This window comes from Physella acuta, unplaced genomic scaffold (genome assembly GCF_028476545.2).
Source record: "Physella acuta isolate Inbredline_101_S28 unplaced genomic scaffold, ASM2847654v3 ptg000012l, whole genome shotgun sequence".
Classification (NCBI taxonomy): Eukaryota; Metazoa; Mollusca; class Gastropoda; family Physidae; genus Physella; species Physella acuta.
In genome coordinates, this window is record NW_026731532.1 from 570,035 (window position 1) to 592,382 (window position 22,348).

Consider the following 22,348-nt stretch of genomic DNA (forward strand, 5'->3'; position numbering starts at 1 on the left):
ATAGAAAATATATACTTTTTACACTGTCCGCCCCCCCCGAAGAAAGTTTACCGCCCCCCCCCCCGAAGATTTCAAGTGCCCCCCCCCCCGGAGAAAAAAGTCTGGAAGAAACACTGCATTGTTAATGTGTATTTTATTAATTAAATTACCCTCTGTTAGTATACTAGGCCTACCCCAAAGGATGTTAAGTATAGGTGAATCCCCATATTAACCATACCTCACAGCATATGTGCATAAGTGCGTGGGCAGTAAAAAGTTATAAAAATTTTTTATTTTTGTAAAATCCTGAAATATATGGTGTTTATAGATCAAGTGATTTAACACCCCCCCCCCCTCCTCCCAAATAACGTATCCATTACTTTTCACTTATTATTTATATAAAATTGGCTTCAATCGTTACTTCCGGGATAGCTACACGTTATGAGTAAAGACCTTCAACTTTGTCTTCAATAAACAAAGTTGGTAACAAACATGATGGCTGTACTAGGTGAATTGCGTGTGTTATTAGCACCTCACTACATTACGGATATAATACTTGCAACATTGTATTTTATTTTGAAAAGTACACCCAAAGTATGCAATGTCTTGTTTCATTCATGCACACTTGAAATGGTAAGTTTTGAAGTTGTAGAGTAAAGTTCCACGCGCGGTCACACATAGCGGAAAATTCCAAATTCCCGATTTTCATCGGGCGCTATTTTATAACCGTTTCACACAGAAACAAACCGAAAGCACTGTATTACTCTGCTGCCATTCTACTGTAATATGTATGAGTCATTTTGTATTCCTACGCATAGTATTTAAGATATTCATGTTTTAGTGACGTCCCTCCTTGCGATATTTTTTTTCCCTTTTTTTTTTGCCTGCGTACGCAAGAACCTGCTTGCCAACGAGCGTATTGTATACGTTTTGATCCAATTTTAATAATTGAAATAAATATTTTACACACTTAAACGTGTTGTTGATTGTATTATTAATAGCGTGTATTACGGCTTCGTAATTTCTAAGGGCAACCATTTTGAAAATGGCGCTGACTTCCCCTTTCGCTTTTTGTCCCAGGCTTCCGTCACCGCCGCGCGTGAGTCTAAGAATAGACTAACGGCTTGTTCCAACCGGCATTTCGTTGACGCTCTCTTCCCGTCGGGTTTACTTGACATATTGGAAAATTTTTTGGCGGACGATATTTATTAATTTAGTTTTTCTTTCTTCGGAATATTGCTGTCAAAAATAGAGGTAATTTCATCATTTTTTTTCTATTTGAATTAGATTCCAGTTCTTTTTAAAATTTTGGTAGTTCGACAGAGTTTTGCAAATTTTTTTTAAATTAAGTCTGAAAACGGCTAATTTCCCACCAACAAGTCGTTTAAATGTACCTGCAAAGTCTGAATCGATAGCTTTGTAGCCGCCATTATTTTAAAAAGATTTTTAAAATATTGTATATTTATTAAGTTTTTTAAAAATAGCATTATTAAAAAAAACTATTTTACGAAAAAAAGTAATAAGGTTTAATAGTGTCATTAGGTAGATTTAGATCTAGATCTAGACTAGACCTAGAATTTCTAGAAATTCTAGATCTAATCTAATCTAGATCTAGATTATAATGTAAATAGTAGATCTAGATCTATTACTATTATATTATATCATCTTAGAAATCTAAATCCAGATCTAGAGATTCTATCATTCTAGTCTAGATCTAGCTACTCTAGATTCTTAGAATTAGATCTAGATCTAGATTCTAGATTAGATCCAGATGATCGTCAAGCTAGGCTAGACTAGATCACTAAGAGGAGAGGCTAGATCACTAGTAGATCAAGAATCTAGATCAATTTATGAAACCTAGAATCTCTAGATTTATAGATCTAGATCTAGATGATGTAGATTCTTTATTCTATACAATATATAATACATATTCTATAGTATAGTATAATTAAGTATAAGCCTAATCTAAATTATTTTAGAAGATCTAGATCTCTATAATATAGTCTATATAATACTATATATTAACTATCTAATTTTCTAGATATAGACTCTAGAATCTCTAATCTACTTTTTTTTTCAGTCTGTGGTCTTGCAGCTCTTTGATAGAAATCTGTGTGAGAAATCATTCAGCCATCGGAATCACAGTTAGATCTTTCTGATAAGTGACAGTACTTTAAGTGATCATATTTACCTAATTATTAATTATAGACTACTTTTAATTATAGATCTACCTATTTAGTGTTAAGTAATTAAATCTAGATCTAGTTCTAACTTACCTCTACTCTAAACTCTAAACAATAGTAACTTTTTACTAGACTCACAATTTTAAAAACAAATGGTTTTTTTTTTTGTGTGAAATAAACCTAGTAGGCCTAGTCTATTTATTTTAAAATAAACCTAATGCCTAGATATCTATTTCTAAATTTTCCAAATGCATTTTCAGAATTTCGAATGAGGAGATGGAGATGGCTGGGCCATGTCCTACGCATGAGCAAAAGATGACTCCCCAACATGGCACTGGAAAACGAAAGAGGGGAAGACCACTGGGAACATGGAGGAGATAGATGGAAGAAGAAGTGCAAGCTGCTGGCAAGACTTGGCATGAACTAAAGTGGCTCGCCCGGACAGAGTGGAATGGCAGGGATTTGTTGCTGCCCTATACTCCACAGGGAGTGATGTGGATTAAGTAAGTAATTTGTAATAGACTACTAATGTAACAGACTTTTTTCTAACACTAATTGTTTATTTTAGTATACTAAGTCATGACTTGATTCATCAACTTACAGCTATAAAATACAGTTGCACAGAACTTCCTTTATAATTCATATTTTTCTACAATAAGTAAACTAAGAAAAGATACTAAATCATTGCAGAGAAAGCAGACACAGATCCAGTGTTGGAAGAGGAAGTATTTTACATAAAAGAAAAAAAACAACAGATGTCAAAGCAGGTATTGGCTGGTGCAGAAACAGCATGAAAGGGTAAGTTATTGATGATTTCAAACATAAAATATGCTAAATTGCAGGTTAGGTTTCAAAGAACAACTGGACATCTTCAGCAAGAGAATTGAGAACCAAGATTGATAGTGTTAAATGGGAGATGGATTCGCTGACAATGACAGAGTATTGAAGGAGATAGATGATGTTTTAAGAGGAGAAAGGTTCAAGATCTCAGTTAAGAATGACATTGTTCAGGCAGAGAATCTCAAACTGATTGAGGAGTTTGACAGGGTCATCGACACAAACCAGTTACAGAACAAAATAGACACAGACATTCAATCTCGAATGAAGCAGATGAAGAAAAAGTTGGAAGCTATGGAACGCAGAGATACTGAAAATTCCATCTATGAAGTGTTGTCTGGATCGAATGTCTCAGTAAACCATCCCCTATTTCGTGGTGTTGACAGAAGTGGAAACCCTCTTTGTCAAGAATTGTGGGTGGTAAAGACCTGGTTGGTGTCCAGCTGACTGACAATTGGGAGCTAGATGATCAGAAAGTGCATCGCTATTATGTGAGGATTATTAACAGAGTACTAGCTAAAAAGAACAAGTCTGTTGTCTACACTGTAGGCTACTGGGCAACGGATGAGGATGAAGCTGAGGACTTTTGCCTACCTACTGAGTCACTGATAGCTGACTTGATTAGTAGTGATCTCTGCTTTACATCCTAATCTGCTGTTAATCCTTGGACAGCAGGATTATTAACAATTTGAGCTTTAAAAAATAATTAATGTTTCATTTTAAATTTGCTTTGTTCCTTTGTTATATATTTTTATGTTTACAGTTACATGCAATGATTGCAATATTTATGTCTTTACAATATGTATATAATTTCTATTTTTTCAAAAGTGCGCACAATTTTTTGTTATTTGAATTTCTTTGGCTTGATGGTGCAGTTACTTAAGGTTTCATCACAATATCTTTTTTTTAGTTTGGTAATTGCATGAAGTGTTTATAATATTACTCCTTCCATTTCTTATTTGGAAAGTTCATTTTTTTTTTATTTCTTCTTACAGCACTCTGATGGGCATTACATAGTGATGTACAGTTTTTTAAAAATTAGATGAGTATTATTTATAATTTAAATAATTTTTAGTTTGTCAGTTAAGATTCATTATTGATTTTTTATAGAATACATAAAAATTATATTGGCTATTACATTTACGCAAAGCAGTAGGTTAAAAAATAAAGGTTGGTAAGTAATGACATGGTATTATTTTTTTTAATCTCTTTTTTTATATTTTACTTATGGTATTCTAATTTGATACACAGTATAGTGTAAACAAATCAAGTAACTTTTTTTTTTCTTTGCAGATTTTTGTATCTTTCCTGGACTGATGACTTTCATTCAACCTGATCATTTTTTCAATTTGCATCAACTTGTTATATAAATCACTTTGTTGTACTCACACCTTAAACTTAAACCCATTATTACTTTTGTACTTTTCATTCATAATTGAAATTTATATAATTGCATCTAAATCTAATAAATAAATATTTTTTGTAAAGCAAACCATTTTGGTTCTTTTTATCTTTTGTTTTAATTTGAAACCAGGTCTTGTATAAGAAATTATACTGGTGGGTCTGTCAGAGTAACACCATGTTTGCACTTACCACATGAATACTATACATGTCTAGAAAAAAAAAACTTGCAATGAGTAAGCCTTCATAGACATGTTCTGATAAAATAAGCTTATGCTGAAGTTTTTTCTCTAGACTTGTGCAATTTACAGTGCAACAACAATTATTGAGAGTAAGCAGTCAATAAATATATATATATATATATATATATATTAGACACTAAATTACATATTAAATATTTAGAATGAATAAATAATCATAGTGAGAGATAATGGTTCCATTAATTAGTATCACTAGCATAACAGATAAATTTTTATAACTTACTATAATGTGTTCAAGCAAGGTTAATAATATTGATAATCTATAGGCCTAACTATAAGAAGCAGCTGAACACCTTTGTAGAGGGCCTATATAAACTATATTATAACATTTTCACTATTTTAGACAATGGTATTGGTATGAAATTGTTGGTCATGTAGGGTAGGGCTCTACATAAATGTTAAAATCTAATAATTAAAAAAAAATTTTTTGCTACTACTACATGGTGGTTGTAATTCAAGTTTTCAGTAGGCCTATGCCTAATAATTTATTCAATTATTAATACGCCTAGATGTGTATAGTAAATATAATTTTGATAAGTCAAACTCATAATAAAATACTACATTAACAATTTATATTAAAATGACGAAAAGTCCGAAAATATAATTTGACGCGTATGACGTCATCAAGTTGTGTACTACCAATATCGGAGACACTTTTTTTTTAATGTAAGAGGAAAAATAATGGTGGCAGGTTAATCCAAATTTTTTATAAACACAAAAATTTTAAAATCGAAATAGGCTAAATAAACTTTTGCTAGACACACACAGAGTATAAAAAGTAGTTTCAGTAAAAAATTACGCGTCGATCGGTATCTTTTCCTCCCGAAAATAACGAATTTTCAATTTTCGAAATACACGCTATTATTAATTAATAGATTGCAAAAATAATAATTAAAAACATGTTAATTAAATTAATTAAAGACATTAAAAGTTGACCCAGTGATGACTCAAGGGACGCAACTATAATAATCATAACAAAGGGACGTAACAACCACTAAAAGACATAACGTAACATTTGCTTAGATATGCTTGTATGTAGAGACACAAACTAGATTTAGAAGAAGTAGATGATCGAAATAATTTAAAACAGCAGAAAAAAATAGAAAGTATACAGATTCTAGGCTTAGTTTGAAATATAGAGCATCTAGAACTAGGCTAGTCTAGCTCAAGTCGTTGGTTACGCAGCGATGTGAAACCACCGTAATCGACACCCAAGCTGCGGCAACCCCTATTTACCTTTCAGGTTGCTTTATTAGCCTTATCTATCGTATGTACAGTGTCCCGCATATATTGTAGAAGCTATTTATAGTTAACCTAGTTATAAAAAGCTTTGATTGGTTGGTTTTATTCATCTCATCCGGGACCTAGTGTTTTTCATAGGGGGAACTAGAACCGCCTACGACGTCATACCTCGAAACTTTAAAATTTAAAAACTCGACTTCCAGAAGGAGAAAAACAAAAGAATTTGACCTGGATATATTTAGAAATGGACAGGTTTACAGCAGATATCGGTAGTTTCGTATAAAACATCAAAACAAATATTGTACGAAGCGATAAACAGGCGATGATCGCACCGGTGTTTTAACCGCGCGTGGAACTTTACTCTAGTTGTTAGTTTTAATAGTTTTAAAAAGTTCAAGTTCAACTGCTACAACTAGCTAGATCAGGGGTCGGCTCTTTTGATGTCGAGATGCGGCTCTTCAGCTCCATGCACAAATATAAATTTTTATTTTCAAAACTCATAAAAATATTTGTCTGCAACACTCTGTAATGAACAATATAATATAATAATAAACATGCATGTTTTGCTGCACTAGTGCACAAGTGGACAGCTCTAAAAGAGAAGCAGCGAGTTGTGTCACTATTATGTGACGCATAGAATAGTCTTCCAGCATAGAATAGTCTTCCAGGATGGTACAGTGAGGTGAAGAAGTTGGAATTTGGAGTGCTGACGATCTTCGGGTCAACATATTTATGCGAGCAAGCGTTTTCTTGCATGAATCCAATTCAAAGTAAAGAAGCCAACTAACAAATAAAAATCTAAAGACGTGCTTGAAACTGAAAACAAGTTATGAGCCAGGTTTAACCAAACTTTCAAAAGGCACGCACGGCCAAACTGTTGTAAATAGTATTCAATAATTAAAGTTATATACTTTCATTACTGATTTTATTATTCAAGCAGAACTAGATAAAATAATTTAATACTTTTTCTGCGGAACATTGGGAACAAATAAAAAGTTATGTGTTTTACTTTCTTTTCTGAGCTGTTTGTGCATTCAACAGCAGCACAGAACCCACCTATTTTCTACAAGTCTTAAAAGGCAACAAAGTGAAGCACACAGTAAACACACTGATTATGTGACCGGCAAGAAAGCAAAAATAAGTCCATTGTCATGATCGTGTAAAGTTCTACACTCATTACGCACTATATAGATCTACATACTAAACTATCACCTACATATATTTTTTTTTCGCTAAGGTTATAAATATTTCAATACATTTAATTCACAATTTTTTACAGAGAGAATGGGAATGGCTAACATTTCTGGCTTGCATTGTTGTTCTTAAGAACAGGAGACAAGGTGAGTTGTGCACTAATTTGTATTGGTACTTTCTGTTAAGCCAGTGGTTCTTTTCTATAAAAAAAAAATGTAAAGTTTCCTCTTTAGACCTAGCACTTTTTCTGCTAACCTGAAAGTCTCAAATTCAAATCTGGTTTCAAGTCAGTAGAATGTCCTTGAGTCAACATAGCTCTGTTTAATAATTAACTCATGTTAAGGAAAGTAAAGGCAGTGGATAGTGCTGACCACACTACCCCTTCATATGCTGAAGTAACAGAAATAGGTGATCTCTACTTCACTTGTCACATGGACAGTTGTGATAAAAAATGGAACTGTTGCTCTACTTTTTACATTGTTTTCTTTTACTTTAAGTTCTAATATTATTATCTAATAGATTAATCTCAGGCATATATTTTTTATAACCTAAAAGATTTGAGTTGTACCATAAAACATTTTTTTCTTTTTCAGCTAGTATTGTGGAATATGCATCAACCACATGTTTGTTTACAAAAACTTTAAGTGTCATTTGCTTCTTCAACTACAGTCCCACTTATGGCATTCTGTATGTTCTTTTGTGTCTGGGTAAATATGTACTCTTGTATTTTCACATATATAAAGTATAATAAAGTAGACCCTTATTGCAAACATCCCTTTCTCATAATTTTTCCAACATATTTTTATCTAAATTATCCAATTTAAGTGTCATTAAAATTTTAAAGTATATTCTATTTTTGACAAAAGAGATTTAGATTTACCACTCATAAGAAATTGATATAGAAGGTTAATGCACCTTTGTTGACAATAACTGATTCACTTAGAGAAAAGAGAAATCATTGAGATTTTAGTGCCTTAAGTTTGTAATGATACTAGTGGACTCATACAGCCAGCTTAGCTGGGTGTTTTGGTTAAGTCCAGTAACAAAACACAAACCCTGTAGATACTGTGTCACCTGTAAACTAAAGTTTACAAACATTTCAGCCCATGTGATGTTCCTTCCCAAGCCTGTGTATCAAGGACCAGAAAATATTGTCTACTTCAGAGGACCAAACCTGACTGTAAGTTCTTCTTGATTAACCTTGTCCTAGAATGGGGAATGTGTACTATTATCATTCTTTTATTCAAGTTTTATTTTCTTTACTTATTCATAGGTTTCTTCTTTAACGTAGAGCTACTAGTCGTTTTTCATGTACGCTGTGTAACATATAAATTTATTTCTTGCTTTTTAAGGATGAGATTGCCACAAACATATAAATTTATTTCTTGCTTTTTAAGGATGAGATTGCCAGGGACAAAAGAGTGACTTGGGTGATAGCCTTTTATGTTGCCTGGTCCCCCAAATGTGTCAACCTTGCTCCCGTTTTCTCTGAGTTGTCTAATGAGTTAGTTGCTGTTTTTTTTTTTTTGGTTTATCTTGTAACTAAAATACTAGTTGGTGAAAGATTTTACTCACTTACTTAACCACACTAACTGGACCTTGTGATCCTTTACCAAACATTTAGGAGAAAAGCTACTGACTAGTCACTTTCTAAATGGTAATGTTTATTTGTCTGATTACAAGAACACATAATTTTATGTGCAGGTATCATTTGGAAAATCTCAAGTTTGGAAAAATTGATATTTCAAGATATCCAAATGTAGCGGAAAAGTAAGTATCTATTTTTGATAGTTTTATTCACAGAACAGACAATGTTTGATTCCTAACTCACTAGTTAAATATTTTTAGCTACCATAAATTATAACTTAAAAAGAGATAACACATTTTTAAATGGACAGCACAACTCACAGCAGATTATGTAGTTAAACATTATTTACTGTCTAAATAATAGCTGTAATTAAATTAAATATTGTCATTGATTTTGAGAGTGACATCATGTTAAGTACATTTCCCTTAGGCTACAATAGTTAAACCCTTATACAAACTTATAGCCTAAATGGTGAGGTTTTGATGATGGTTTTGATAAATGTTGGATTCTTTTTTTTTTTAAGATATGAAATCAACACTGGTGCCTTATCACGCCAGCTACCCACCATTATCTTATTTCAAGATGGACAGGAAGTTGAGAGGCGACCAATTCCAACTAAACATGTGACCTTGAAATTTGATTTCACCAAGGTAAAAGTTGTGTTCATTTATAGTGAATTTTTTTCTCTCTTCAAAGTTGTTACAAAGTAAGTAAAACAGGTTATCATGTGAGATTGTGAGGTTTTTTTAAAAATAGCAATTTTTTAAAATGATATACAAGACTAAACCTAACCATTGTGATCACATAAACTGCTATAATAACTTAAGTATGTTTTTTTAAGTAGTATGATGATTTTAATTCCAGGTGAACATAATAAAAGAGTTCAAATTAAATGAAGTGTACAACCAGTGTAAGAAAGCTTTGTCCGCCAGAAAGAAAACAGCAGCGCCCAGTGAAACGACAGAGCTTAAGAAAGACAAGTAACATTCCTGCTTGTGTGTGTGAGTTGGGAGGATGAATGCTCATTGAAGATTGTTTTTGTTTTTAGATTTTGTGATGAAAACTTTCCAGTTAATAGTTCTTATTTATTAGATTCATGTCAGATAGAGAAGTGCTAGAACAGAAATTCTAGCAAAAATAAATAGATGACTATGTCAGTGTCTGCGATATAGTTATCTTTAAAAACCACTTATAAAATACTTGTGGGGTTTTTTTTTTATGTATTGGAGAGACATTATGCTGACAGTATATATTATACATATCTTTTAATGGTTGTGTAGACACACTCAAAATCTGTAAATAGATTAGTAGCCTAAAATCAAATTCTCAGTTGTTGTTTTTTTTAGTATTTGGATTATTAAAATGTTTCTTTCATTCATTTTTTATAACTCCTTGAAGTAATTTCAGATCTAATGTGTTTTGGTTTTAATGTCATGATTTGATGTGCATTCACATTGCGCATTTCCTTCTTTCTTGATTAATTAAACACCAGCAAACAGTTGGTCACTTAATGTTTAAATTTTCTCACAACTGAATATGTTTACATCAGCCACAACTGTTATTACACTAGTTTGTTTCTTTATGGTCAAATGTAAAACAAGAAAAAAAATCATTTTTTTATTGGAAGAAAAGTCTGTAATAGTCTGTATAGTTTTCAGTTGGATGGTGGTTGATCTAAATCAAGCACAATTCTCATAATATTATTTATTTTGTATAATTTTCCAACTACTTAATCATTGCAAGTACCTTTAAAGGTTAATTCTGTATTACTGGCTGTGTAATTACATCCACCATAACACTACACACATCACCAATTACCTCAGTTAGCAGAATTTTTCACAACCAAAGAGTCAGTTATCAGCATAGTTGGTTGCTTGTGGGTTGTTTATTTAGCAGAAAATTAAAGCTTTTATTCCCCTTATTTTTGAATCAATTACTTAATATTTATTTTTTATTGTTAAGTTTAGCTGCTTTAAATTTGTTTTTTTTTTTTTTTCCTTTGACATAAGCAACCAAGCACTTACATCTGTGTATGTTCATTTATAACTGCTTTTAATAACCAGATTTGCATTTATTAGTTTTCCAAAATTTGGAATTTCTCTTTCAATGTTTTTTTCCTTTTGATGTTGCACTAACTTGATCCATTCCCTAAATTCTATATTGGATGACTGAAAATGAGATGTGCTAATGTCAGGTTTTAGCAGATTTTTATTTTTATTTGATCTCCACATTTTGTAGTTAGTTTTTTCATTGCAGACATTTGTACTTGATTTACTCTTGTTTTTTGAGATGATGTAAACAAGGGTAAAGTGGAAGCCACATTTTTAATTGTTCTTAATTATTCAAGAAACTTTGCCATCCTCTGATAAAATAAATTGCTGATTATTTATGCAAAAATTTGTTGGATCATTTTATTCTTGCCATTTCCATGTGTATTGTAACATACAAAAACATTTTATTGTGTGCTTTTCTTTGTTAGCCAGTAAGTACCAAAGACTAGTCTAAAACATAGCAGATTAACCCAGTTACTTAATCTTATTGATAAGATACAACCACAAAACAAGATGCTAGATCATTCAAAAGGTACATGTTTTTTACAAAAGAAAAACATTTTTATTAGCCATTTAAAATTACAACTGTTGATTAGTTTATGCAGTAACAAAATTACATTATCAAGTAAGTGAAAGTATTAATATGAACATTTAGGTTATGCATTATAAACAGAATAAATATTAAATACATCAATTAAGCAGACATACATTTGTCACCGGCAGATGAGTGAAAGACCATCAAATCTATTGAACTTGGTGTATTGAGCTTTAGCAAGAGAATTAGTTAACTCAAAACTTGTTTCCCTCTCGGCTTATACAGTTACAAAACAGTTTAAAAGCCGTGCTCTTTAAAAACATTAGTGGCAATAACAATCCTCTGGATCTCGCTGGTCCCTTCGTAAATTTCGGTGATCCGAGCGTCTCTATAATGTCTTTCAGCTGGCATGTCAGTCACATAACCCATACCTCCCAGTATTTGAATTGCCTGTACACGAGAAATATTCCAAATCATACACTTATAATCAAGAACAGGACAAATCAGACATGACAGAAAAGGTATAGGGCCTACACATCACCCACAGGTGAAAATCCTTTTCATCTATGATGGTTAGACTATCTCTTAGCAATTCAAACATGCCTAGCTCCTATGCATCACTGTCAAATGAAAGAGGAACAGCATGGTCTAGCACAGAACCCATAATGAAATGGTATGCAGTCTCCGGGTCTAACTGGGATTATTATCTAAACTAAGCAGAGTAAGTGCTAACCTGACAAGTTTTGAGCTCAAATCTCTGTCTAAGTCAGTAGAACGTCCCTGAGTCCACCCAGCCTTGTTCGGTACCAAACTCATGTTAGGGAAAGTAAAGGCGGCTGGGCAAAGTGCTGACCACACCTTCACTTCATATGCCGAAGTCAACAATCATATGAATTCTACTTCTTCTGACCAATGGATCGCTAGGTCTAAAGAGGATTCTTTACCTTCAGGGGAGTAAGTAAAATCAAGGATCTAGTCGCTGGCAACATGGGTGAAGGAAGTTCTTCATCCTATTATGGTACGACTTACTTTTATGCATAGCTTGAGCAGGTCATGTGTGTATTAGTAAAGGAGGATGTCAAACTGAACTATAAATATGAACAACTTACATTATGAGCATTAAAGGTTGCTGTCTCTGAAGCTGCCAGTTTGGCCATAGCTGCTTCCTAATAAAAACAACATGCTAAATTAGGGAATTTTTTTCTTCTCACTATAATAACTAAAAATCTCGATTTTTTTTTTGCACGATTACAATACTTTCTCTATACTTCGTATGTACAAGAAAGTAAAAATGTAGCTTTTGTATTTATTTTCTGTTATGTCTAAATTAATATATATGGCTACTTTTGCCTCTAGAGACAATAAAGATGAGCCCAGATGTTTTCTTTTGTTGGCACATGCTCTGGTTAGGCTGATCATGCCAGCTACATAGATGGTTAGTAATGAAACTTACTTTAGTAAAGTTTTTCCCTGCATCTTTCAACATGGCTGCCTTCCAAGTTAGTAGACGTGCACTCTCTAAACGTACTTCCATGTCTGCTATTTTATTCTGTTAAAAAGTATTGAATAAACAATCCTGAACAAATATTAAAGTTAAACCACAGGTCAGTTGATTAAACTGTAGAAATTTGTATTTCATTCTGAAACTAAAACATATCTTAATAAATAAGGTAAAAATCTCAATTTGAAATAATAAATTTTACCTGGATTGTTTGCATTTTAGCTATTGGCATTCCAAAAGACTGTCTTTTCATAGCATAATCCACAGCACAATCAAGAGATGCCTACATTTTCAAAGGGAGATAAATCATAAAATTTAAAGTAATAGTATTTCAAAATATAAATTAGATATCATCTTCAAATTATTATGACCATTTTAATAATTGTCTCCCATTGATGTTAAAAATTGTATGCTATAATACTAAAAAAAATTATTTTAAAAGTTAAAGGGATTTAAACCAATTTAAAAGAAAGCCCAGAAAGATGAGATGAAAAATTTCAAAGTCCCAGACTCACTTGAGCAATTCCTAGAGCTTGAGAAGCAATGCCAATTCTACCTGCATCTAAAGTTTGCTGCAAAAATAAATTTAAAAAAAAATTATATTCTGCTTATGATTATCTTCAGTTAACAAATAAAAAAAACTCACTAAACTCACCAGATTGCCCTTAATATTTAATAATATAAATAATATTTTAAAAAATTAAATAAAAATCAATGTAATAATTTCTCAAAATTCATTTGAGTTTCATACCAATAAAAATGACACAACTTACCATAGCTATTTTAAATCCCATACCAGGTTTACCCAGCATATTCTCCTCTGGGATGCTGCAATCTTCAAATATTAAATAACAAGTAGAGCTGGCTCTTATGCCTAGTTTATCTTCTTTCTTACCCAAAGACAACCCATCAGTTGGCTTTGGGACAAGGAAGGCACTAATACCCTGGTAAAAAAATATAACATTGTAACGGTGTATCTCCATTACCTCAGTCTGATATCTTAATATGGAGGATTGTTAAACAAGAGTTCAATAATTGATATCAAATTTATTAAAACAGTAACCTCAAACTATGTCTTACTGTATGCTTACTTTGTGTTTGAGTTTTTTGTCTGTTGTTGCAAAAACCTGAAGGTTAATAACATTAAGGCACATTATGAAACAATTATAAATTAAAACAACCACTTTAAAAAAGAAAGAAAACATAAAATCACATAATATATAATGCATTTGGTTTAAAACAAATTCTAACAGACATCTAAATAATATAACCCAACAATACAACTGAAGATTTAGGTGGTCTTTTTAAACTCTATTTCAACAACAGACTTAAGAAATATTTAATAATTTAAGGAACATTTTTTTTTTTAAATCAACAATATTTATGGTGAAAAATAATACTGAGCTAAAGCAAATTTTTAAAAAATATAGCATTTTATATATTTAAAAAGTAAAGCTTTATAAAATTAATTTAGAAAAAAAAAACAACGAACCACAGCAGCAGAAGCTTCATAACCATTTGTTATCCAAGCTTTTGTCCCATTAAGTGTCCATTTGCCAGAACTAAGCTGGGCCACAGTTGAAGCTGCCCCTGCATCACTACCATTTCCTGGTTCACTTAGTGCAAAACATCCAATTTTATCTCCATTTAAAAAAGGCTTTAGGAAGCTCTCTTTTTGTTTGGGTGTAGCATATTTTAGAATAGGACCAAGGTATAAGCTCTGTGAATTAAAAAATTGAATTAAAAATTAACTGGGAATGGGAAAAATAAAAGGAGGACTGTTATTATTTTAACATTTAAAATTAAGTTTCTTGAAATGTAATCCATTTTCAATGTACTAATTAGTTGACAAGTATGTGTTGTCGTTAGACAAAGTTACAAAAATAGTTTTCAATGTGTGTTAATTATCTCCCTTTATGTTTATTTAGTATTGTATATAGATAAACATTTAAAAAAATACCTTTTCACTTAACTCTTAATTAAGGAATACAATACTCACATTATTAACGCTGAGAACAACTCCAGTAGATGCACACCCTCGACTGATTTCTTCTATAGCGATGGCATAAGCCAAGTAGTCCAGACCAGTCCCACCTTCAGACTCAGGTACATCAACACATAGTAGACCTAATTGGCCAAGTTTTTTTATCTATTTCAAAAGACATTTTAGACAATCTACTTTACATGAAGAACTAAAAGTAATACATATATATACATATATATATATAACATTAACAGATTGCCATGGTAATCTATATATATAATTCTCTACGTGGACACCACGATGCAAGCCAACTATCTAACCTTCCTCCCACCCCCTCCCTCGCTCTCCAGGCATGCGCAACAGACCATATTGATATTGCTATCACCCCCGCCAGTCTGGTGAGCTGTGGTTCACGTCGAATGTTTAGAGCCGGGTCAAATCAGAGACGTCTACTAGGGGCAGATAGTTTAGTTTTTAAATGATTTGAAACTAAGGGGAGGTAACAATTTCTGCTTGATCTTTTCATTGTTGTCTGTAAACTGTCGTCACGGAGGGTTGTTTTCACTGGGGTGGGGAGGGAGGGTAGTGTCCAATTCACAAATTAAAATTATGAATTACTGAAAAGTAGAACATAAAACAACTAAATAGCGGGTCAGCTCATTTATTTTAAAACTTCTCATTTTTAAGACCTAATCCCTTATGATATAAAAAGCAAAAAAAAAAGTCTAACCTGTTCAGTAGGAAACTTGTGCTCTTTATCAAGTTGACCAGCAATAGGCATAAGCTCATTCTCTGCAAAGTCTCTACATGTTTTCTTTAAAAGGGCATGAGTCTCTGGCAGTTCAAAGAGATTAGTTGAGGCACATCTTACACTTTGTAATGTAGGCCCAATGTTATTCTTACCTAAAATACAAAATAAAAAAGTATGTAAATAATCAATCAAGAGATCAAGTTGGTTCAAAGGTCAAGTTTTAGCAGTTGTATAAATAATAAATATTGTATTTTTAAATAAATAACCAAAAAAATATTTAGATATTATTTTCAAAATTAAACTTTAGTCTTGGAGACAGAGAGCTGAACAAATTTGAAAAATGCCACTTTGGCAAATGAGTAAAAAATTACGAAGTGTCTACTCGGAATAAGATTTTTCGGCAAAAGATAGTTCTGCGCATGCGCAGTGACCTATGGCTAGGGTTAGAATGAGGGTTAGGGGTAGGATTAGGGATAGGGATAGGATTAGGGCTAGGGTTAGGGATAGGATTAGGGCTAGGGTTAGGGTTAGGATTAGGGCTAGGGTTAGGGATAGGATTAGGGATAGGGTTAAGGATAGGATTAGGGTTGGTATTAGGGTTCTGCGGTTGTAAACACACGCATGCGCAGTACCATCGAAAACATCGCCGCTAAGGCAAGTCGTAGTTTCTCTCCATTGAGCATGCGTATCGCATGCGTATCTTATTCCGACTAGAATCGGCCAAAAAATTAATAATATTAAAATAAATTATTTGTTTAGCCTACTACTCCTCTAGAGTTACTAGTACTAGATCTAGATCTATTTAGTATTTATTTAGTCATTTACTATTTTAGAATAGATCTAGATCTAGATTGATCTAGATCTACTATTTTTTTATTTAAACTATTTTTATTAGGCCTAATGAAAAGAAAAAAATGTATTTACACTTAGTCTTAGAAATGCAATTTCTAATTACAAATAATGCACGTAACGATGACATGACCATTAAGCTATAACATTCATATAATAAAATATGTAACAAGTGCTACAGAAGACTTAGTCCAGTTTACTGAGTATAGTGTATAGGTCTCTAAAGTTGCACAAAATAAATATCACAACATAAAACATGGATTGAACATGGGGCAAAGGTCAATATTGTATGCCAGGTGAACATTCTACAAAATCGCCAAATTTGTGGATAAGTGATCATACGCTTTTATGATCTCACATTTATAAACTAGCTTTTTAAAAGTTTAATTTGCCACTATAATAAAAACATTAAGTAGAGCCTATTCTAGGCTGAGTGTGTAAATATTAATAAAGGAGTACCCCCCTTAAATTAAATCTACTGAGTCTATAACTTTTATATCAAGACCTAGATTATATTAATTATTAGTAAATTATAAGGGCCTAATTATTATTAATAATCAATAATATTAAAAGATATTTTACTAATAATTTTGTAGACACTATATTTAAAAAATTAGGGGTCATCCATAAATGACGCCACGCTTTTTTGACGATTTTTACCTTCCCCCCCCCCCCTCCCCTCCGTCACACATCGGCACAAAAATCCAGACCCCCCCTCCTAAAATGACGTCACACCGCTGCTTACAATTCCCCTCAAATTGCAGTTGAATTTTTCTTAAAATACGATATTTTTCCAAAATCTTGTTTGAACTCTGACAACATAGAGTATTTTAATCCATCCCCATTACAATTTATTAAAACAGTTTTCTAAAACGCGAAAAACGGCTAAAATTCATTTTCTAACAGGTTAGAGTTAGGTTAGGTTTGCCTGTCTTCCCTATTGTGACATAGGCCGCTGACAAGAGCTTTCCAGACTTCTCTGTCATTTTCTAACAGTGCTTTTTTTATAATGCAAAAGTGTGACGTCACACCATCTGAACACCCCCCACTCCCCCTCATCACACACTGTCACAAAATTATGGGATACCCCCCCCCCCTTCCCCCTGCGAATGTGATGTCATTAAATATTTATGGACGACCCCTTAATGCTAGACCTAGTTCTCAAAATATATAGCTCTAACTGAAATACAAAATTGGGTATAATAATAGATAAAATAATAATATCCAGATTCTAGATCTAATATTTAACTTTTAATTTATAGATCTAGATTTAATCTAATCTAGCCTATGTTGTGCTAAATATTGTTTGAATCGTTAACACAACAGTACTTTAAAAACATAAACAGGACATTGTAAAAACGCATTTGGAACGAAATTCAGACGGTAGATTTGGCCTACGATTTTGATATCTGAACTGGGACTGCCAGTCTAGACTCTATTCTAGAATACCCCAGATTCTAGATCTTATATAGATCTAGATTTAGATCTAATCATTAGGTAACTAACTCAACTAGACTGTGCTACTACTACGACAGCAGGAAATCTAGACATTATAGACTCAGTCTCAGAAGCTTGCGTCTGCTACACTCACACTTGACACACTGACTGCTACACGTTATTCTCAGACACCGCAGTGATTTGACTGAGAGATTAACCGAGAGGAGGGGGGGGGGGTCTGAACACATACTGTCACTACTAGATCTAGAATCTAGATCTAGAGTATTTCATATCAATCGGTTATGCACCATTCATTTAGGCTGTTGACTTCTTTTCTTTTTGGATTTACTTCCGACCATAGCCTTCTTTCATCCAATAACAAACTACTAGGTGGCAGTTCTTTGATTTAGGAGTTTCTTCTCCTAGATGGGTTGCTGTTCCCAGCTTAGAATCTATCGAGTTTCATCTGCCTGGGGGTTCGAACTTGGGATAATTATGGTTTAGCAACCTTAAGCTTTACTGACTCAACCTGCCGACCCCATGCGTCAGGTTTTAATCAGGCTTAATTCTTATGTTAACTTGAGCTTGACATTTCTTGCATTATAATGACTCAGAATAATTATAATAATTGATAAAAAAAACAGTCTACATATCTATTGCTTATTAATATTGCATGGTACACATACCCAACACATGATATTTAATAATAATTAGTGTATTGGATGACTGTTTAATACTGGTGGATATCCACTTGGGGGGGGGGTGTCTAAAATTCCTATTTTTAGTGGATGTTATAAATGGATGACCCCTTAAATATTAAAATTAGCATCATAGAAAATATTGTAGCTTGAGAGTTTAAGTTTAAGCTGAATCATATTTTTAAACTCTATGTATTAATTTTTAATTGACAAAATTCTTTTCATCCAGGTATGAGCCTTCTGTTTGGTTTTCATTGATCCCAGAATTCTTCATTAATAGCAGCAGCATAACATATTGCTATTCTTAGCACAAAGCCCAGAATATTAAAATCAACCACATTGCAATAAATTGGTTGCTACCCAGGATTTAAAATGTCGTTAAATAAATTTATGCATCCAAGGAATCGTTACAAAAACAGCAAGCCAAGTTTTTTAAAGCTTGCACTCAAGTATCCTGAGTTCAGAGCACACACCACCCAAGATGAAAGTGGAAAAGTTTTTCTTGATTTTAAGAATGCCGAAGCTCTTAAAGCCCTGACCACTTGTCTCTTGAAAGAAGATTTTAATCTAACTGTAGACCTTCCATCTGATAGACTTGTTCCTACTCTGCCTCTTCGCCTCAATTATATTCACTGGATAGAAGATATTATTGGAACAGATGCTGGCAAATGGGGAATAGATATTGGTATGTATGCAAATGTAATGGATTTTAAACACACAAAAAACACTTCATCCTTATGCTAATGGAAAATGCTAATTATGATCAACCATTTTTTTTCCATTTTAAAAAATGAAATATTGCTCTTTTTATCTTGTTAATAACATATTCAGACAGTTAATTATTAAAAATAGTTGTGGGCTGTAAAATTTTTAAAGTTAATTTTTAGGTCATTTTTTATAGAAATGTTTAAAATTGTATGTTTTGTTTGATTGCAATAATTTGTTATTTTGCCCATAGGAACAGGAGCAAGCTGTATTTATCCTCTACTGGCCTCAACTATGAATAAATGGCAGTTTTTTGCAACTGAAGCTGACCCAGAAAATGCTTTCTTTGCAAACAAAAATGTATCAGACAATGGATTAAAAGATTTAATTCATGGTAGTTTTTTCTCTCTTTTTCTAACATATAGGGGAGGGGAGATTGCTTTTCCTTTTCCACGTAACAGTGTAATTTATTAAGGAAGGGATGTGGAAAATGATTTAGTTTTAACATCCTTTGTATTTTGAACGGTACTTAATTTTTCTATTCCTTTCTTTACAGTCAATCATGTTACTTCCGAGGATATTTTGATTGCACCTCTAAAAACATTTACACAAACAGATAAATTTGATTTCTGTATGTGCAACCCCCCATTCTTTGCTGATCACATGGAGGCTCAAGCAATTACAAAAACACGATCATTGGACCGCCCTGAAGCTAAGTCCGTCTCCACAGCTAGCCCACAAGAGTGTATAGCAACTGGGGGAGAAGTTGGATTTATCAGGCAGATGATTGAGGAGTCTGTTTTACTGCAAGACAAAATAAGGTAAATTTAAATATTTTTTTAAAAATATTTTTTTTAGTGTTAATGATAATTTACTTTTACTTATAAATAAATATTTTTTACGATCAAAACGTCTATTAAATGGGTGTAGAGCAGGGGTCTCCAAACTTTTCAGTCCGAGGGCCGCATTACCTATCAAATTTCAGTTCGGGGGCCAGTTTCTTCAAGGCATGTCTGATTTTTCTGGGCAAAGCTCCTAAGCCATCATCAACAAACGTTTTTTTCCGTGGACAAAAAGAGCTCCCCGGGCCGGATGAGAGGACCTCGCGGGCCGCATCCGGCCTTCGGGCCGTAGTTTGGAGACCCCTGGTGTAGAGGCTACTATCAAAATGGAAGTATTAATATGTAATACTTATGAGAAATGAAATTTTAATAAAGACTATTTTTGTATGTGTTATAGAGTGTATACCAGCATGGTTGGCAAGAAATCTAGTTTAACCCAGTTAAAAGAAGAATTTAGACACCAAAAGGTAAACAAACTTTTATAAATAATGGATATTTTTTGTGGGCTTTTTTTTTTCCAAAAATATGTTTAATTTTTATCTCTAATTGACATCATATTTGGAACTAAAAAATTTTTTTTTCAGATAACTAGGTTTTCATCTACTGAATTTTGTCAAGGAAAAACAATGAGATGGGGTATAGCTTGGACATTTGATGAGAGTGTCACTTTTCCAGTAAGTTGTCCTATTTCTTTAGCTGTCTCTGAACTGCTACAAGTCTTGATAATCCATTATCCAGCACAATTTTAACACTCTAATTGCTGGTTGTTTTTTTGAGACGCAGCCTAGCGGTGTAGCACTAGACTGCATACCCAAATGTCTTGAGCTTGTTCGCAGGCTCGAGTCAGTAGACCATAACTAACTCATGTAAGGGAAAGTAAAGGCAATAGTGTGGTCTGCATAATGCCCACTATCAGAACTGGTGGACTTTCAGGCTAGCAGTCATTTGCTCTACTTCTAGACTACGCCGTCCCCTGCATATGAAGCAACTCAAACCTGTTTTGCATGTCATGGACATCAACCCACTAAATGAATTCTAGACTGGATAGCAGCATTGTATGTGACCATGACATCCTAATCACAACTTCAGTTTAAGTTGATGCAAATTTTTAATGCAAATTTAATTTATGTTTTGGCAATCAATTTTACTAAACTTTGCAGAAATCAGAATTTGAATCAAGAAAAGAAAAACCACCACTACAGTACATAGTGCCGAAGGGGGCTGGAAATGTTGAGTACAAAGTCCATGAAGTAGCATCACATCTAAGAAATCTGATGGAATCAATTAAGGTATTCTTCTTCATCTTCGGCTTTTTTGAACTCCCTGTGGAGCATAAGCCATTTACAATGTTGTTCTGTTTTACTTTTATTTTCCATTTTTTCCCAATTATTTGCAAGTCTTTTTTAATTTCTCTCAATGCCAGGGGTAATTGGTATTCTACTGTGTGTATTTCATTCATCTTCTGCAGCTACATAATTTTCCTCAAATTTGTTACATTTTTAAATATCTTATTCTAGGTTCACTGTTATCAAGGTAAGAAAGCCAAGTCCTATTCCAGCATGACGCTAACAGCAGTGGAAAACACATGGTGTCATCAGCGCAGATTGAGACGACAACGCCAGAAACAGAATGATGACCAGCCAGAACAAGATACAGAATCAAAAGCTAATACAGAATCAGAGGTCAAAGATGCTACTGATAAAGCTATTGATGTTCTAAATGGAAACATAAGTGAAGATAATAGTAACAAAAGGTCTTTAGATGATCCTGAAGAGGTATCTAATGCCAAGAAACTTAAACTCAACAACAACACTCAAGAGCAGATTGTAACTTCTGAAAAAGTTTCTAATATTAACCTACAGTCTTCCAATTCTATAGTTAAAGGCTCATACAGTGAGAAAACAGATAATCCTAGTTGCAGTAAGGAAACTGATCCAAGCCCAGTGACTCATGAGGATGTCTCCCCTAAAGAATTTATTCTAAAATGTGTCATGCGCCTGAAGCGGAATGCAGATGACCAGGTAACGATGGAACTGGAGTGGCTGGATGGGAAATCTCGTGAACTGATGCACCAACTTTTTACATTCATCAAAAATAAGTTGACATCCAGACAACCTTAAGTTTCAGTGCTGTTACTATATTCATGGTGTAGAATTAAACCAATATGATCCAGTCTTTTCCAAAAAATGTAAAATCTGTATACAATTTTGGAATTTTTTTCCAGGTATTATGAGTTCATGTGTTCTCGGTATATGAAATACTGATGTGAATGTTAAAATGTTATTGAATAAAAATTTAAAAATCCATTTTG

The 22,348-nt window shown here is 33.0% G+C and overlaps 3 protein-coding genes across 3 annotated transcripts; 2 read left to right on the plus strand and 1 right to left on the minus strand.

The window, feature by feature from the left end:
* The first annotated feature begins 391 nt into the window (after positions 1-391).
* LOC131935196 (thioredoxin-related transmembrane protein 2) lies at positions 392-11,071 on the plus strand. The gene is made up of 8 exons (XM_059291572.1): positions 392-612; positions 7,182-7,242; positions 7,690-7,803; positions 8,200-8,276; positions 8,494-8,600; positions 8,801-8,866; positions 9,208-9,334; positions 9,549-11,071. The coding sequence occupies exons 1-8, from the start codon at positions 472-474 to the stop codon at positions 9,666-9,668; spliced, it is 813 nt and encodes a 270-aa protein (XP_059147555.1). The 5' UTR covers positions 392-471; the 3' UTR covers positions 9,669-11,071.
* Positions 11,072-11,173: 102 nt separating this feature from the next.
* LOC131935402 (short-chain specific acyl-CoA dehydrogenase, mitochondrial) lies at positions 11,174-16,582 on the minus strand. Its single transcript, XM_059291795.1, has 11 exons — positions 16,431-16,582; positions 15,486-15,658; positions 14,771-14,920; positions 14,264-14,491; positions 13,863-13,898; positions 13,545-13,715; positions 13,287-13,343; positions 12,974-13,054; positions 12,724-12,819; positions 12,380-12,436; positions 11,174-11,720 (listed from the first exon to the last, which is right to left on the minus strand). Exons 1-11 carry the CDS (start codon positions 16,489-16,491, stop codon positions 11,568-11,570), a joined length of 1,263 nt encoding a protein of 420 aa, XP_059147778.1. The 5' UTR covers positions 16,492-16,582; the 3' UTR covers positions 11,174-11,567.
* A 1,129-nt stretch (positions 16,583-17,711) lies between these two features.
* Positions 17,712-22,341, plus strand: LOC131935410 (RNA N6-adenosine-methyltransferase METTL16). Its single transcript, XM_059291809.1, has 8 exons — positions 17,712-17,852; positions 18,720-19,175; positions 19,449-19,589; positions 19,752-20,016; positions 20,435-20,504; positions 20,622-20,711; positions 21,198-21,326; positions 21,555-22,341. Exons 2-8 carry the CDS (start codon positions 18,863-18,865, stop codon positions 22,155-22,157), a joined length of 1,611 nt encoding a protein of 536 aa, XP_059147792.1. The 5' UTR covers positions 17,712-17,852; positions 18,720-18,862; the 3' UTR covers positions 22,158-22,341.
* The last annotated feature ends 7 nt before the right edge of the window (positions 22,342-22,348 follow it).

What these genes read in the sequence shown, in the direction of transcription:
- LOC131935402 (XM_059291795.1), bottom strand. Translation starts at nt 16,491, where the DNA reads ATGGTCATGTCATCGTTACGTGCATTATTTGTAATTAGAAATTGCATT. An exon ending in TTGCATTTCTAAGACTAAGT is followed by an intron (nt 15,659 to 16,430) that starts GTAAATACATTT and finishes TTTGTATTTTAG; the next exon opens with GTAAGAATAACATTGGGCCT. An exon ending in CAGGGAAAAACTTTACTAAA is followed by an intron (nt 12,437 to 12,723) that starts GTAAGTTTCATT and finishes TGTTTTTATTAG; the next exon opens with GAAGCAGCTATGGCCAAACT.
- LOC131935196 (XM_059291572.1), top strand. Translation starts at nt 472, where the DNA reads ATGATGGCTGTACTAGGTGAATTGCGTGTGTTATTAGCACCTCACTAC. An exon ending in ATTCATGCACACTTGAAATG is followed by an intron (nt 613 to 7,181) that starts GTAAGTTTTGAA and finishes AATTTTTTACAG; the next exon opens with AGAGAATGGGAATGGCTAAC. An exon ending in TCAGAGGACCAAACCTGACT is followed by an intron (nt 8,277 to 8,493) that starts GTAAGTTCTTCT and finishes TTGCTTTTTAAG; the next exon opens with GATGAGATTGCCAGGGACAA.
- LOC131935410 (XM_059291809.1), top strand. Translation starts at nt 18,863, where the DNA reads ATGTCGTTAAATAAATTTATGCATCCAAGGAATCGTTACAAAAACAGC. An exon ending in AAGAATTTAGACACCAAAAG is followed by an intron (nt 20,505 to 20,621) that starts GTAAACAAACTT and finishes TTTTTTTTTCAG; the next exon opens with ATAACTAGGTTTTCATCTAC. An exon ending in ATCTGATGGAATCAATTAAG is followed by an intron (nt 21,327 to 21,554) that starts GTATTCTTCTTC and finishes ATCTTATTCTAG; the next exon opens with GTTCACTGTTATCAAGGTAA.